Source organism: Calonectris borealis, chromosome 17, assembly GCF_964195595.1.
Source record: "Calonectris borealis chromosome 17, bCalBor7.hap1.2, whole genome shotgun sequence".
Classification (NCBI taxonomy): domain Eukaryota; kingdom Metazoa; phylum Chordata; class Aves; order Procellariiformes; family Procellariidae; genus Calonectris; species Calonectris borealis.
The window spans coordinates 17,326,803-17,343,215 of NC_134328.1; the positions used below are offsets into that span (position 1 = coordinate 17,326,803).

Here is a 16,413-nt window from a genome sequence, read left to right on the forward strand (position 1 = left end):
ACATCCGTCCGCACTGCTGTTCCTATTCCCAGTGCATTCTTTGAGAAGACCACCATCTGCTCTGACCACCACCTAAGGCAGATGCCCCCTTCTCAGTGCACAGTCCCAGCTCTCAAGCCACCCAAATCTGATTAGGCCTGTTCTGATGAGAGGCCTGGAGGAGGGCAAGGGAAAGTTACTCGGGAGAGAAAATAATAACCACACGTTAATTATGTTTTCGCTACAGATGCGCAGAAAATACACAAACCAGCTCAGGATGCGTAAGCCAAAAGGAACAGCTCTACCGGGTTGCTGCTGGGGGGTTATTATTTTTTGGGTTTGGGATTATTATTTTTGTTTTCCAGAGGAGGAGTGGCCCCAGCCCTGTCAGGGGAAGGAAAGGTCTTATCCCCACTGCTGCCCTCTACGCGCTCTTTACCACCTCTCTTCTAGCTTTCACTGCCGGTACCTCGGATTTCCTGTAGCGACCTGCAGATGCAGCCCAGCAGCACGCACCCCCCGCCCCGCTCCGCTGCTGTGTGTGTTTTGCCTCTCTGCAGCCGTGGGACAGTCCCGAGCATGGTGCTTCTCCGGCAGATGTGCTCAGAGAAGGACGAGCGGACAGGACGAGCCGTATCAGGTTGCTGAGGAGCACAGCCAGGAGAAAGCAACTGAAACGCTGCTCCAGAAGTGTTTGGGAAAAGCAGCTGAACAGGCATTAAACCACAATACACGTTTTACTGTCGAGCAAAAGGCTCCTATCAGCTTCACGAATTATTTGACTGCATGCATGAGAGAAATGAAATACACCCACAAACCCAGCCCAAACCACTGAGGACGAGGAGAGCACTGAATTATCAGGAGCTGAAGAAAATCCCTGTCAAGTTATCTCTAAATTTGAGAGCCACTTCAGGCAAAACCAAAACGCAGCAACTGCATCTGTCTGAAACGGTCCGCGGGATTCCCGGCAGAGAGAGGCACGGTAGGGCTGGGGAGGGCCGGGACAGAGGGGCCAGGAGGCAACTCCTACAGACGCAGCGCCGGACGATTTTGGGGAGCGCAATGACTGGTCTTCCCTACAGCCAGTGGCTCTGTAAAGCCTTCCCAGCCCTAACGTCCAGCAGGCTCTGGGAAATAAGCGGTATTGCCCCTTGGAAAATTCAGTTGTCCCCCGAGGGCATGCCTGCTTTTTGTTTGTTGGTTTACGGGAGCCTGGGTGTATCTCCTATCTGTAGCCTGCAGGGACTCTGCCTCAGAAGATGCGGGGGCCTAGACACGCTCCTTGCTGAAACTTCATCTGTGCAGAAGCCCTTTGGGAATACGCGGGCTTGCGCCGGCCTGGTTGAGCTGCTGACCCTAGGGACTCCCTCACGGACAAAGGGGAGGGGGCGTCTAGCTAGCAGCAGGGTCGAGGGAGTCTGGCTCGGCCTCTCTGGGGTACCATGACTCTGCAGCATTTGGAAGATCTGGGATAGAGTCGCCGGCTAGATGGAGAGGACCCGGGGGAAGTGCTGTATCTGCGGAAGGGGGTACCGCTCCTAATCCGCCCTCAGCAGGGGCTCTTGGGGGGGGGGGGGGGAGCGGGAGAGGAGGGCTGCAAAGAGGTCTCAAAAAAAATTGCAAAGAATTTTTTTGGGGCATGGCATGGGGGAGGGGGGCTGCAAGGGGAGAAAGAAAGGCGCCTCTGAGCACCACGAAGGGAAAGGGAGAAATAATGACCCTTCCCCCTCCCCCCAATAATAAGGCAGACCAGATGGGAGGTAAATAGTGCGTTTAGAAGCATTTGCCACAGATGGGCTGCCCTCAATGGAAGCATCCTCCAGCCACATCAATGCTGGAGTCTGTGTGTGCACAGAAAACACTGCACCCTTTAGAGCAGCGGCAGCAGCAGCAGCAGCAGCGGGGAGAGGAGGGGAGGGACGGGGAAAAAAAAAAAAAAAGAAAAAATCCCTCCCGGAGCCCTTCTGTGCCCGCTGGCCCGGAGCAGTCCCCGGCGGGGCGGCCCCCCCCCGGCAGCGGGGGCAGCGGGGCCGGGGGAGCGCCGCCGCGCCGGGCGCACCCCTGCGCGCAGAGCCGGGGGCCGCGAAAGTTGCGGGTTTCCCTCCGCGCCGGGGAGCGGGGCGCGCTCGGGACGGGAACAATGGGGCGGCGGGGCAGCCCCGGGCGGCGGCGGGGCGGGGAGGCGGGCGGCAGGCAGGGAGCAGGCAGCAGGCAGCAGGCAGGGCGGGAGGGAGGCGGCCGGTGCGCCCCGCGCCGCCGGCCCGGCGGGGCGCCGAACAATGAGGCTCCGGCGGGGGAGTTTCCCGGGACGGCGGCCCGCGGGCAGGCGTGGGGGGGGCTGCCCTAATCCGGGCTCTGCCGCTGCCCGCACCCCCCCGGGGCACCGGCTGCAGCGGCCGCGCCGGGGCGGGCAGCGCCGCGGGACGCCGGGGCCGGGCGAGCCGCAGCGGGCCGGGCTTGCTCCGCTCCGCTCCGTTCCGCTCGGCGCGGCGGCCGGGCGGGCAGGGCGCGGCGGCGGCGGCGGGGGCGGGGGGTGCCGGCGCCCCCTCCCCGCCGCTCTCTGCCCTTGACTGCAGACCTGTCCCCGGCCGTGGGGCGGATGGGAAATGCCGGGCGAACGTGATCGGACGGGGCGGGGGGGCGGCGGGGCCCGCACCGGGCGGCGGCGCGGGCCCCCCCCCCCGCGGGGGCAGGTGCACGGCGGCGGGCGCGGGGCACCGCCGCCCCCCCCTCCCCGCCGGCAGCGCCCGGGGACGGCGGCCGCACCGGATGGGACGGGGCCGGGGGGCCGGGGGGCTGGGGGGGCCCAGGGGGCGGCGGAAGGTGCGAGGCTCCGGGCGGGCGCCTCTCCCCATCCGCATCCCGGGCAGGTCGGGGCGGCGGGTGCCCCGGGAGCGGCGGGGGCTGCGGGAGCGGCTGGGCCCCGCGTCGCGCCCCGCATGGGGCATGCGCGCTCCCGGCGGCCGGCGGCGCGGCGGGGCTGGGCCGCCCGGTGCTGACGGGACAGGGCCGGCGCGGCGGTGGCGATGGCGGGGACAGGGGCCCCGGGGGTGCCCGCCCCCGCCCCGGGCAACCCACCCCCCCCCTCAGCCCGCACCCCCGGGGAGGACAGACAGACACGGACAGGCAGGCAGACAGACAGACACAGAGCCCCCGGGGCACGGAGCGCACTAACCGTTCCCGTTTTCACCGGCACATATACCACCACTTGACCCATCTTCGTCGCCTCCCTGGTGCCGTTTCCCAGGCGGAAGCCCTTGGACCGGACCCAGAACTGGAACTTGCCTTTCTCCCCCCCGCCGGAGCCGCCGCCGGAGCCGGATCCCCCCTGCAGCACCTCGGCGATGCGCTGGTACTTGCTCCGGGTCACCGTCTTGGTTTTGGCCGAGTCCCCGTAGGTGCGCAGGCACCAGTCCCGGAACTGCCGCCCCAGCTCGCTGTCCCCGGGGCGGCTCCCCCGCAGCAGCAGCGGCGGCTTCGGCATCGCCCGGCCGGCGGCGGCGGCGGCAGCGGCGGCGGCAGCGGCGGCGGCGGTGGCGCCCGGCCCCGCGCCCTGTCCCGGAGCGGGCGGAGGGGGCAGGCGGGGCGGCGCGGCGAGCCCGGCCGGCGCTGGCGCGGCGCGGCCCGGGACGGTCTGCGGGGGCGACGGCCGGGATGGAGCGGGGAGAGGAGGGGGCGGGGGGGGGTGGGGGGTGGGTTGGCCGCGGCTGGAGGGGGGGGCGCCGGGGCTCGGACAGCGACCCGGCGAGCCGGGCGGAGGGAGGCACCGGCGGCGCCAGCAGCAGCAGCAGCCGCTCCTGTCACAGGATCACAGGCGGCTCCGGCTCGTCCCCCCTCCCTCCCTCCGCCCGCCCGCCCGCCCGTCCCTGCCTCCTCCGCCCCCCTCCGGCCGCCTCCTCCTCTCAGCGGGATCCCACCTGTTAGAGCGGCCGCGCCGCCGCCGCCGGGCCCCCACCCCCCCACCCCCGGGCCGGCCCGCCCCGGGGCCGCCGCTCCCCCCGCCCCGGCCCCACCGCTCCCCGCAGCGCCGCCGGTGGGATGCGCTCCCCCGGCTCGGCCGGACCCCCCCCCTCCCTGCTCCCCGGCCCGGACGGGGAGCGAGGAGGAGGGGGGGGTCCGGCCGAACCGGGGGGGTGTCGGGGGGCGCGGGTCCAGGTGCCGGTCCCAGACAAAGGGCCGGCGGGGCGCGGGCGCACGTGTGCGGCGGGACGGGCCGGCGGGGGCGGAGGCGGGCACCTGCCGAGCCGCCGCAGAGCCGGGGAGGAGCCCCGGGGTCCGCCGCCCGCCGGAACGGCCTGGAACGAAAGGGACGGAGCCGGGAGAACCGGGATCGCCCCCGCAGCGCCCTCGACCGGGGCTGCCCGCTACGGCTGGGGTTTGTCCCGCCGGACCGGGAGAGCCGCACCCCGCCCCGAGCCCCCGGGGCAGCCGCGATCCGGGAGACAAAGGCCGGACCCCGGCCCCGGTGCCTCGCTCCGCTCCCCCTCAGCCGCCCCCGCCCTCCGCGCCGGTTCCCCGGGCGGGAGCCGGGAGAGCATCCTCCCTGCGCGGTGACGGCGGGGGGCTGCGGCCGGGCAGCTGTCCCGCGGCGTGACCGAGCCCCGCCGCTGCGGGGGGGGGGGGCGGCGGAGGCTCGGGCCACGGTCCCGCTGCTCCGTCTCCGAGGGGTCTCTGGTGGTGGGCGGGCACAGCTGGCCCGGGGGGCGAGACGGGGCCGCCCGTCCCAGCCGGCAGCTGGGGCTGTGCCTCCCCGGCAGTCACACGCATGTGCCGTGTTCCTGGTGGTGCCACGCGTGTGCTCCCTGTCCACCAGTGCCATCTATGTGCTCCATGCCACGCGTGTGCTCCTGGTCTGTCCATCGGTGCCACGCGTGTGCTCCCTGTCCATCAGTGCCGTGTATGTGCTCCATGCCATGCGTGTGCTCCCGGTCTGTCCATCAGTGCCGCACATGTGCTCCCACTCTGTCCATTGGTGCCACACATGCGCTCCCTGTCCATCAGTGCCATCTATGTGCTCCATGCCCACCCAGCAGTGCCACACGTGTGCTCCCTGTCCATCAGTGCCATGTATGTGCTCCATGCCCACCCGGCAGCATGTGCCACGCATGTGCACCCAGTCTGTCCATCAGTGCCATGCATGTGCTTCCCCTCTGTCCATTGGTGCCACATGTGTGCTCCCTGTCCATCAGTGCCATCTATGTGCTCCATGCCATGCGTGTGCTCCTGGTCTGTCCATCGGTGCCACACATGTGGTCCCACTCTGTCCATCGGAGCCATGCGTGTGCTCCTGGTCTGTCCATCAATGCCACCCATGTGATCCCACTCTGTCCATTGGTGCCACGTGCCACGCGTGTGCTCCTGGTCTGTCCATCGGTGCCACGCGTGTGCTCCCTGTCCATCCAGTCTGTCCATCAGTGCCATACGTGTGGTCCCTGTCTGTCCATCAGTGCCATGTGTGTGCTCCCACTCTGTTCATGGGTGCCACACGTGTGCTCCCTGTCCATCAGTGCCATGTATGTGCTCCATGCCCACCCAGCAGTGCCACACGTGTGCTCCTGGTCTATCCATCAATGCCATTCACGTGGTCCCAGTCTGTCCATCGGTGCCACACGTGTGGTCCATGCCCACCCAGCAGTGCCACGTATGTGCTCCTGGTCTGTTCATTGGTGCCACACATGTGCTCCCTGTCCATCAGTGCCACGTATGTGCTCCTGGTCTGTCCATCAGTGCCATACGTGTGGTCCCTGTTTGTCCATCAGTGCCACGCGTGTGCTCCCTGTCCATCAGTGCCAGGTATGTGTTCCATGCCCACCCAGCAGTGCCACACATGTGCTCCCGGTCTGACCATCGGTGCCATGCATGTGGTCCCGGTCTGTCCATCGGTGCCACGTGTGTGCTTCACGCCCACCTGGCAGTGCCACGCGTGTGCTCCCAGTCTGTCCATCAGTGCCACATGTGTGCTCCTGGTCTGTCCATTGGTGCCATGCGTGTGCTCCTAGTCTGTTCATCAGTGCCATGCATGTGCTCCATGCCCACCCAGCGGTGCCACACATGTGCTCCGTGCCTTCCCGGCAGTGCCACACATGTGCTCCATGCCCACCTGGCAGTGCCACATGCCTGCTCTGTGCCGGCTGGGGGCACGGCCGCGGTGCGTGCTGAGGGCTGCCTCCGTTGTCAGCAGCAGTAGGGCCGGCGTGAGGACGTAGATGCAGGAGCTGGGAGCCTGTGAGAACCTGGAAAAGGAATTTGATGTGTCAGGGAGTTGTCTGAGGCCGGTGCTGGAGGTGCAGGGCGCGGTGGTGGCAGAGCCAGCCAGTGCACAGGCGGCCACGGTGCCGCACGCCCGGGGCTGGAGGCAGGGGGGAAGGTGAGGGCGCTTCACTGGCTGAAGGGCTGTTTTCTTCACGGCCCCTTGCCCCGTACCAGCTGCACTGTGCCCGTCCGACAGATCCCTGAGGTGGGAATTGAGTGCTGCAGGAGCTGAGCCATGGGTTAGCCATGCCAGAGGGGGTATGGTGAAAACAGGGCATGTCTGTGACACTGGAGCATTGAAATTAATTATTGAAATACGCCATTGTAAATCATGTTGACCCTTTCTACCCCACTGGATCTCTGGACACCTCTCAAAAAATTCCCAGAGTCACCATCCAGTTTGCACTGGGCCCAACATGATGCTGTTGGAGAGGGACTTGTGGCGCACACAAGGTCTTCCCAGTTTGGGTTTTCTACCACATAATATAGGATGCCTACAGGAACTTGCTAGTGCACTGCAGTATTTTTGCTTACCACTAAAAATAAGATGGACATCCCTTCAAGCCTCAGTCAGCCATGGAAGCACAGCTTTCTCGGGGGACCGCTGCAAGGAGCAGTTGTGGGGATGGAAATGGCAGAAAAGAGAAGGACATTCTGCACGGCTGGGGCTTGGTGGGCAACTTTCTCGCAAAGACTTTGCAGATGAAGTCAGGGTCAGCTCTTAGGCTGCTACAGCACATGGGCGTCCCGCCTGCACGGTGCGAAGCAGTGACCAGCTGAACTTGGTGTCCGAAACCGGCTGGCACTGGGGCGGCCATAGGGGTGGGGGGGATTTCCTATGAAAACTCCGCGGTTGGGCTTTGTAGGAGGTGTGGTGGCAGCTGGCTGTCCAGGAGTGCCAGGGAAGCACTCGGTGCTGGAGAGCAGCTGCTTTGCAGGAGGTGTTGAGTGAGGAAGAGAGTAAAAGGACGCTTCGTTTTTGCTGAGGAGTTGCTCTAGCCAGCAGCGGTGCTGCCTTCTTCACCGTGATCAGACCTCCCGGCTGAGGTAATCACTGAATTCCCCACCTTGCAGTTCAACCGCTCAGGAGCCAAGGGAAAAGGGAATGTCCTCTCGCACCACCGTAGGCATGGACAGAAGTCGTCTCCTACCTCAGCCCACCCATTTGAAGCTGAGGTAGGAGATTGCATGTCCATTGAACCTGGATATTTTCACATGAACAGCACCAATTTGGGTTTTATCACTGCCAAATCATGACCATCAAATGTTAGCTCCCTCAGCGCAGAGCGGAGTGATAAGCATTATATTTTCCTTAATGATTAATAGACACCTCTCCTTGGCATGAACGACACTTTGCAGAGTAGGACTTCAGCTGCAGGGCCTGAGTCTGTCCCAGAAAAGGGGAAGGAACTGGCAGCGGGGGGCTCGGGGAGGAGTGAGGGGCCGCTCATGGTAGTCGGTCGGTCACAGATGCCCCGAGCCTGCTCACAGGCAGCAGTTTTTTTGGGTGGACACGTACCTGGCATGGGGTGAGCCAGTTGCTCCAGCCGCATGGTAGGCATGGCTGATGGAAGGGAAGGACTTTAGTGGTCTTCTCTCCGGCAGCGACTGTCCTCTGTAGAAAATTGCTGGAAACTGCAGTATTTCTTAGTCTGGTGTTCAGCACTCACTGGCTTGATGTCTTTGCTTCCTGGTCCTCTAGATGTGGCGAGCTATGTCCTGCTGGCCTTTTCTCTGACTAGGTCTCTCCTGTCTTCCACCTGGTTGGGCTTGTTAACAGTTGCAGTTAAATGTCTCGTCTGCTCTTTGGGGTGAGTAGCTGAGTCTGTCCAGTGTTTCTGTTAAGAAGGTTTGGGGCGATACAGAGGGTCACTCTCTGGAGAGCACGGACAGGAGTTTCCCCAGTTTGGGAAGGCAAGGCCGAGCAAAGCCGGAACCGTTATCCTCGGAATGAGGTTTTGGGAAGACCACTCACCCAGGGCTGAGTGTTCAGGTCAATATTTTAGGTCCCAGTCCAGCACGGATTCAACAAGGGTTTAACTTGCGCTGCATGAGCAATCTCATGATATGCCAGGTTATAATGCGTGATATTGAGGCCACTCTTGTCCTTAAAGATAGGAGAAAAAAAAAAGTGGAAGTGTTTGGTGGCACTGGACCTTAAACTGTCGGTTCTGGATGACAGATACTGGGTGGTGCACAGCACAGGGTATCCGCTGCAGGCTTTTTTATAGATGAACACGTGATAACTCCAGGTCCATCGCTATTTATACTATATAAATAAAAGTTGATCTTAGTAACTTCCAACAAATATAAACTATACATTAGTTCTCCTTGTAACATTTTTTCAGGTAGGGGTACCCCAGACTCTGGACTATTGTATTGGCTTGTGATTATTCTTTCACATATATAAAACCAAGGAAATCAGGAATTAGCGATCGTAATACCTAGAAAATTCTTAATTGGAAATATCAGGGCAACTTAGCTGAGATGGGAGCTGAAGAGGGAAGGCTGCGGTGCCTCTGTAGCGTGGTGAGTGTCTGGAGAAGGTACATGGTGTGTGCTTAGAGGTCCCTTCTCAAGGTACAAGAAAAAGGGATGATCAACAGAAGTATGAGTCATCCGGACTGATAAAACCAGATAATTTTTACCCATCTTACAGCTAACCGGTGGAATTAATCACCACAGAGAGTGTTTGTATATGCAAAAGGACCGGGTGCCTCTTTGGAGGAGAACCACCTGGGAAGGTACAGATTTAAGAAAGAGAAGGGAGAGATAAGCACTCATGCTTTAGGGGGTAAGTCTAAAACCGATGGTCAGGAGTGAGAAAGATGCTTCCTTTGAGGATATTTCCTTCCCCAGTTTTTCGCCGTAGCACCCGGGCCTTCCTTTGAAGTGTCTGATGCTTATCGGGGCAGGGGCAGCACAGCAGCCGGCAGGGACTGATTCAGCTCAGCCATATTCCCGCCTTGCCTGTGGTTCCCGCAGCCGTCCTGTTCAGCAGCGACAGCAGTCAGTCCTCGCCGGGCGCCCAGCACCGCGAGCCTCCGCGCCGAGCCTCTGCCCGGGCCCCCGCTCCTCCTGCCAGAGCCCGGCTCCCGCCTGGGGGCAGGGCGGGGGAGAGCCGGGACCCCCGCCAGCCCTGCGGGACCCTGCCGGGGACTCTCCCATCCACCCCGAGAGCGGCTGCCTGCTGATGGGGGGTGGCAGGGGTGGGCACCCCCCAGGCATGTTTACAGCTGCGTGGGAAAGTGATAACTGGGAAGTACCCTTCCTGAAGCTGTTTTTACTGCAATTTGTCAGCTGGAAACGAGGGCAGCCAAATACTGTGCAAAAAGCCGTGTAGAAGCCGTGGAGAAGGTGCCGTGCCAGCGGGTGCCCTGCAGTGTCCCCTGCTACGCTGGTTTTGTTGGTCAGCATCTGGATTCGCACTTGAATAGGACTCAAACTGGAACCATTTACCAAATACCCGAGTGCTGCTGGGTGGGATAAGAGAGGCAGGCAGAGGGGTGGGCACGGGGGAACCGAACCCATCAGTGGTCATAGCCTGGTGCCGAGCAGCGCAAAGCGAGCCCAGGAGTTAATAAGTTAATACCTTCTGCTGGCAGCTGGGCGTGCTTCCTTGGGAAAGGGCAGAGAAATGTCGAGATACTTACGGGGTCACTACGGATGGGCGTTTGGCTCTCCTAACTTCAGTCATTCAAAGCCGGCGGCCGGTGCTCCCTGGTGTCTCGACTGCCTCCACAGTCACTGTGCGGCGATGAGCACCGTCAGGAACCGTTCGTCCCTGAGCTTTAAACGCTCATCGTGGAGCGAGAGGCATCGCTCGCTGGAGCTGCCGCCTTCTTTCCATCAAACACAAAGGGAGCCCGCGTGTCTCACACCGTCTGTGTCCGAGACGCTCGTGTACCGAGGCTGGATGGGAGATCTGTGATCTGCCAACGGGAGAGTTGTGATCTGCCAACGGGAGAGTTGTGATCCACCAACAGTACAGCTGTGATCCGCCAATGGGAGAGTTGTGATCTGCCAACGGGAGAGTTGTGATCCACCAACAGTACAGCTGTGATCCGCCAATGGGAGAGTTGTGATCCACCAACGGGAGAGCTGTGATCCACCAACAGTACAGCTGTGATCCACCAACAGTACAACTGTGATCCAACAACGGGAGAGCTGTGATCCACCAACAGGAGAGCTGTGATCCACCAACAGTACAGCTGTGATCCACCAAGAGTACAGCTGTGATCCACCAACAGTACAACTGTGATCCACCAACAGTACAGCTGTGATCCACCAAGAGTACAGCTGTGATCCACCAACAGTACAGCTGTGATCCACCAAGAGTACAGCTGTGATCCACCAACAGTACAACTGTGATCCACCAACAGTACAGCTGTGATCCACCAAGAGTACAACTGTGATCCACCAACGGGAGAGCTGTGATCCACCTACGGGAGAGCTGTGATCCACCAACGGGAGAGCTGTGATCTGCCAACAGGAGAGCTGTGATCCGCCAACGGGATGCAGTCAGGAAGAGGAGGAACGATCCCAAGTTGTCTCGGGAGAGTCATTTCAAGAGAGGGCAGGGAAGCATGAAGGCTCTGGTGGAGCTCCGGGCTCCGGCTGGCCGTGTTGGGAGGACTTAGCCTGGGACTAGCGCCGAGAGAGGTTGCCGGAGTGTTCAGCAGAAAGGAGGGTGTCCTCCGAGGTGACTCGGCTCACTGATCTCAGCAAAACGAATGCCAAGGGAAGACGCGTTTGTGGGCAATCAAGAGATAGGCAGCGGGGAGGGGCACGGACCAAACCCCAGCACCACCTTGGCACAAGAACAAGTGGGAATAAACGGACTATGTAGAAATCCACGCTTGAAACGAGGAGGTGCTGACCAAGCATCGGAGCCATCAGTCTCTACAGGAGCGATCTCAGAGGAGAACTGGGGAGAGAACCCGGCCGCTGCGAGAACGGAGCTTGGTCAGGTTGTGAAGGAGGTGGCACAGTGTGGCTGCCTCTCGCAGCGGGGGACTGGGCACCGTCTAAGGTCCCTTGGGGGTCTCTGTTCCCAAAGTGAGAAATCAGCTTTAATTCTTCTGTAGTTTTTGCTAACTCTGAACCTAAACAATGAGATTTTTCCAAGTAGAATTATTCCTGACTTTAATCAAAACCTAATTTAGATCCAGGCCAGATAATAAGTCAAAGCAGCTAAGGGTAGTCAGCAAAGAGCGTGAGTTCCTCCTGGAGCCTGTTGGATTTCTGTCCATGTCACAGCACCGAGACATTATTTGGTGTGGCTTTCGCTCGGGAGAGGCCTGGGACTGACGCAAGCGGAGGAGCTGGGGTTACAAATTGACTGGGGATTTGTGGAAATAATAGAGATTTTTCCCACCTTCTTATTCTCCCTCCAGCCTGGCTTCAGAGGGCTGGGAATCAAACCACGCGGGTGCGCAGTTGATGTGCTTGGGGGAAAAACCAGAGAAGGAGTGCGGTAGCCTGGGCGCTGTGGTGGGACCGAAATACCCACCGGCTGCCAGGGCTGTGTGGGAGCCCGGGACAGAACAGCGGGGAGCTGCAGATCAGGACTGAGCTACATTTCCAGAGCTGCGTGGGGAAGTCTGATGGCACCTGCCCACATCCTCTGCGACTGCACATGATGCCACATCTCCCTCAGTTTCAAGATCAGCAAATTTACCCTTCTCTGCTTTTCTTCTTTGGGAAAAAGAAGAAAAAACCCAACGGGGAGACCACAGATTTCCAGGATCGGCTGTGCTAACGCGGTACAAGCTGTCACCAGGCAAGCCTTGAGGAGACGGGATGCCCCCTGCAAGCTGGAGCTCTCATTGTCTGTGCGGCAGAGAACAAGAAGGGAAGTAATACGAACAAAAATAGTCTTACAGTTTGGGAAGTGAAACTGTGTTCCTGTGGCCTCTCACACTTGTGCTTATGTGCAGGGCAGAGGGTTGTCGTGCTCCGCCAGCCGAGAGGAGGGTTCTCTCCTTTCCTCCAGGTGTAACCCGTTCCTCCGGCACATCTGCTTGGGCTGTGCTCCCCGGTCCCATCGTCCTCCTTTGAAATCCTCGCCATGGGTGCGCTCCAGCTGCAAACATCTGGTCGGGGCTTTCCCATGAGCCCGTTTATGCTGCTCTGAGGTCAGGGGATTGCTCTGGGCTCTGAGGAATCCCCGCTGCCTCTGCGGGACCTCTGGGCACGGCTGGCATGGGAGGGGAGAGGCGAGTCCTGGCCGGGGTGGGCAGCTCCGATCCTTTCAGAAGGGAACTGCGAGGAGGGGTCTGGCCTTTAGCCTAAAACCTTTAAATGCTAGTGCTTAAAGGACTCGCTGGCTGGTGGGGAAGGGAGGAGGCAGCAGAGACCTTGCGCCTGGGGAGGGCTGCCTGCTCATCAGGGCTCCCAGGAGAAGCTGGGTTTAAATTTTCGGTGTGCAGGTGGGCACGAGGGCCCTTGTGGCGATATTTCTGGGTGGGATTTAATGGACTCAGGCTGAATCCCAGAAACCTGTGCAGCGGCGGGATAACAAAATGCCAGCTATTCTTCGGTCTGGCAGAATCCCACCTCCGAACACTTTAAACACTTCGACACAGCTTAGCAGTGGACTTAGCAGTGGACGCTCGTCCACGTCACTTATCCGTCCCCTTCCCTGCCTGGGTGCCCAGTGTGGTCTATGCTGTGGCTGCTGCGTGGGTGCTGACCGCAGAGAGCATGCTGCTCGTGGCCGTCCCTGAACAGGTTCCCCAGGGCTGTACGTCTCCAAAGGCTCGTTACCACCAGACCTGGAGAGCCTCGCCTGCAGCATCGCCCCCGGGAGACGCTGAGCACGAGCAGGGCTCGTTAGCCGTAACGGGACGAGAGGCACTGGGGCACTCGGCAGAGCCAGGCCCGTAGCCTGGCTTCTTTCATTCAACTTTCTGTGTCAGGCAGTGGCTGAGCGAGCACTGGGGCGATTTCTGTTGATTTTATTTGGGCGGTGTGTGGTTGGTTTTTTGCCTGATTTCCTAGAATTTTCTCAGGGATGTTGAAGTCTGGTCTGGTCCCAGAATAAGGCGGATTCTGTGTCGTCCTGGGGCTGAACGGGTTAATTTTTGTGCTTCTCTCCCCAGCTCGCTGCGGACTCTGGCTGGGACAGAACATCTGTCTGTTGCTATGGCTGCAGTACACTTGAAGGGGATGACTGGATAATTATTGCAAACATCCATCCTGCCTGATGTGCTCCCGGACCCTCCCTGCCCACACGCAGGGGGAGCGGCCGCCGATCGGGGCGCAACTTCAGTGGCAGGGATCCTACCTAGGGATGGCGCGTTGGCAACACCTTTTCATTTGCATAATTAATGAGGCCGAGGCTGCAGGGCTCCTGGGAAATCCGACGCAGAGCAGCAGCGATGAAATGGCACGGAGGGCTCCAGCCTTCTCCGTGGCTCGTTAGAGCTCTGCTCGCTGATAACGCCCCGCTTTGGAGCTACAGGGGAGTTGTTCTCCCAGTTCCATTAATTTACCACCCACTTCTATCTGAACAGATTGCTCTGGGCCCAATCCTGCGACACCTCCTGCCAGGCGCAGGCCCCAGGCCTGTCTGCGGGTGAGCAGGATCTGGCCGGCGCGGCGCTGGGGCATACGCATCGCTTGGTGCAAACCCCGTCGCCTTCAGGGGTGTCCGCACCGCTCGGGGGCCTTGAGAGCTGCAAGGTCCTGGGTCATGGCACGGACCCAGGGCTTCCCTGGCTTCTCCCCCCCGGGTAGGCTGCTGCCCGCAGTGCTGCCTGGACTCCCTGCCTGCGCTGCCACCGCCTGCAGCTCGGAGGCTGGCTGGGCTGAGCTGTGCACGCTGCTCGCCCTGCAGCACCCGGGCACCGCCCGTGCGCGGTGCCAGCGCCGTGGCCGGCCGGTACGTCCCCCAGGGACGGGCACCGCTGGGGAAAGGCGGGCGGTCGCTCTGCAGGGTGAGCCTCCTCGCTGGTCCCCGGTACACGAGCAGCGCCGGCGGAGCCTGGTGCCAGCCGCTGGCTGGGGATCCACCCGGGATCCCCGGCCTCACCTTGCAGCTGCACGTGCTTTCCCAGCGGTGCCCATCTCCGGGGACGCGGCATGCCCTGGCCCCGTACCTCCCGGCAATGCTTCTCTGCTCCTAGCAGTCAGCCTGCCCGAAACACCCACGTCCCCTTTGTTCCCGGTGTTGCTGCTGTTCTTTTGCCTACTGGTGTTTAACCCTGCCCTGGATCTAACCCTGGGGTGTTCAAAAATCCAGACCCGGCCCTGCGTCCTGTGGATTGTCTCTGTTTCAGCCAATTCCCACCTCTGAATTAATAGAGCAAAAAATAATGCAGAAGTTCCCCTTCAGACCAGACACTGCTGTACTCTGCTTAACTATGAACTTCAATGCATCCATTGTACATTTTTTTCTGTGTATCAACACGTGGTGGGGTAGGAAGTCCGAGTGGAGCTCGGACCGCGATGAGTGCAGACCGCCGCAGCCGCTGGCCAACAAACTGCGTCGCAGCCGGGACCCTCCACCGAGCCACGTTCCCTCCACAGAAGTGTAGGTAGGCTGTGCAGGACAAGGCTGCCCCTTGCTTTTCCCGTTATCTGTAACACTGGCAATAAATAATAACACAGAACATTTTCATAGAGCCCTTCGCATCTGCAGAGCACCCCGCAAGCACCAGTCGGTGCGGAGCATTTCCAGAGGATGAGTGCCTTGCTGGAGGCCGGTGGCAGGTAGGGACCGAGGTCGGTGGGACTCCATCAGGCAGAGCTGCCTCTTTAAATGAGGAAGGAGGATGGCAGGGAGAGAACTGTGGGCTGCTCCGGGTCCTGTTTGATCCTTATCATCCCTACATTTTTGTGTATGATTCAATAAACTCCTGTGCTTGCACAACTTACTTGATTCTCATCGGCATGACTCAGGTGCAAATGATCTGCTCACATGAGCAAGTGATAGAGTTGAGCCCCATGGCTGCAAAACCTTCAAGAGATCCTGATTTTGATTCATTCGGCCTGGAGGGCAAAGCCAAGCTCTTCCCTCTTCGAGGCCCTTGCAGAGGGAATGGGGCAAATGAGGGTGGCAGGGCAGGTACGTGCCACGCTGGCTGTGCAAAGGGGGCTCCCAGGCATGGCCGAGGCTGGCATCTGCTTGCTAAACCTGCAGAAGGTCTGTTAGAGTTTGGGGGGCTCCTGGAGCCCCTCTTCCCCCAGGAAGAGCCCTGGAAGCCCCCAAGGAAGCTCTGGGATCTGCTGTCCCGGGTCGGGCCCTAGCCTCAAGCAGACAGGGCGGGCTGGGTGCTTGGGGGATGCACATCTGCTCCAGCGAGCCGGCTGCAGGGGAATTGCAGGGCTCAGCACCTCTGAAAGCCCAGCCGTCGGGATGCCCAGCTCTGCTTGGAGATATCTCACTTCTAGATGCCTGTGCTTGCAGGTGACTTGCCTGAAAACACACCGGGCATCCCTGAGCTGCAGGTCTTTGGGAGCGTGTCCAGGCAGGAGGATCGCTGTGGCAGGCGGAAAGACGATGCCACTTTCTGCTCACAGCAGGGTCCTGTACCCGTGGTGTCCTGGAGCTGTGGGGAAGCTTCTCCTCTGGCCCCAGGGCTGCAGGGGCTCCAGGGGACAAGCCGTCTGCAGCTTCTGCTGCTATTTGTGAGGGGAAGGGTAGGAGGACCTGCTCTGTCCCGTGGCAGGGTGCAGGGTGTTCTCTCCTGACAGTGCCCCAGTGCTGGTCCAGCGGTGACTCCCGTGTCCCTAGCCCAGCCCTTACGGGAAGAAGGGCTCTTGGGGACAGCTTTGGTTTGCATGTGCCCCAAGACTGCAGGCAGGGAGGAGGGCAAGTGAGTCACTGCAAAGCCACGGCTGAAATGCGGAGCTGTGCCCGGCAGCCTGGGGAGTGGGGCAGTGGCTGTGGGGGGAGAAGGAGCGCTCCTGGCCTGGAGCTCGAGATGGGGACTGGCGTGGGGATGGAGGCTTGCCATCTCCCCTACCTCCTGGGCTTGGCCCCATTTCCAACGTGTCTTGGCACCATATGGCGCTTGCTTTATTTGTTCTGCTGCGACTTGGGAAGGAGGGCAGTGTTTCATTGTCTGGCAGAGGAGGTGGGACGCAGGCACAGGAACATGCCCGTGTCCCGTGGGATTGCTGCCTGAGCCAGGCGCTCTGCGTCTCGCCCGAGTTGCAGGTCAGTGTCCTCATCCC

The 16,413-nt window shown here is 60.9% G+C and overlaps 1 protein-coding gene across 1 annotated transcript in view; it reads right to left on the bottom strand.

The window, feature by feature from the left end:
* Positions 1-3,463, bottom strand: part of NOL4L (nucleolar protein 4 like) — a 65,304-nt gene extending 61,841 nt beyond the window's left edge. Inside the window, exon 1 of the mRNA XM_075166917.1 lies at positions 3,155-3,463. Coding sequence (XP_075023018.1) covers positions 3,155-3,463 — 309 coding nt within the window. The remainder of the gene's footprint in view (positions 1-3,154) is intronic.
* Between the last annotated feature and the right edge of the window lie 12,950 nt (positions 3,464-16,413).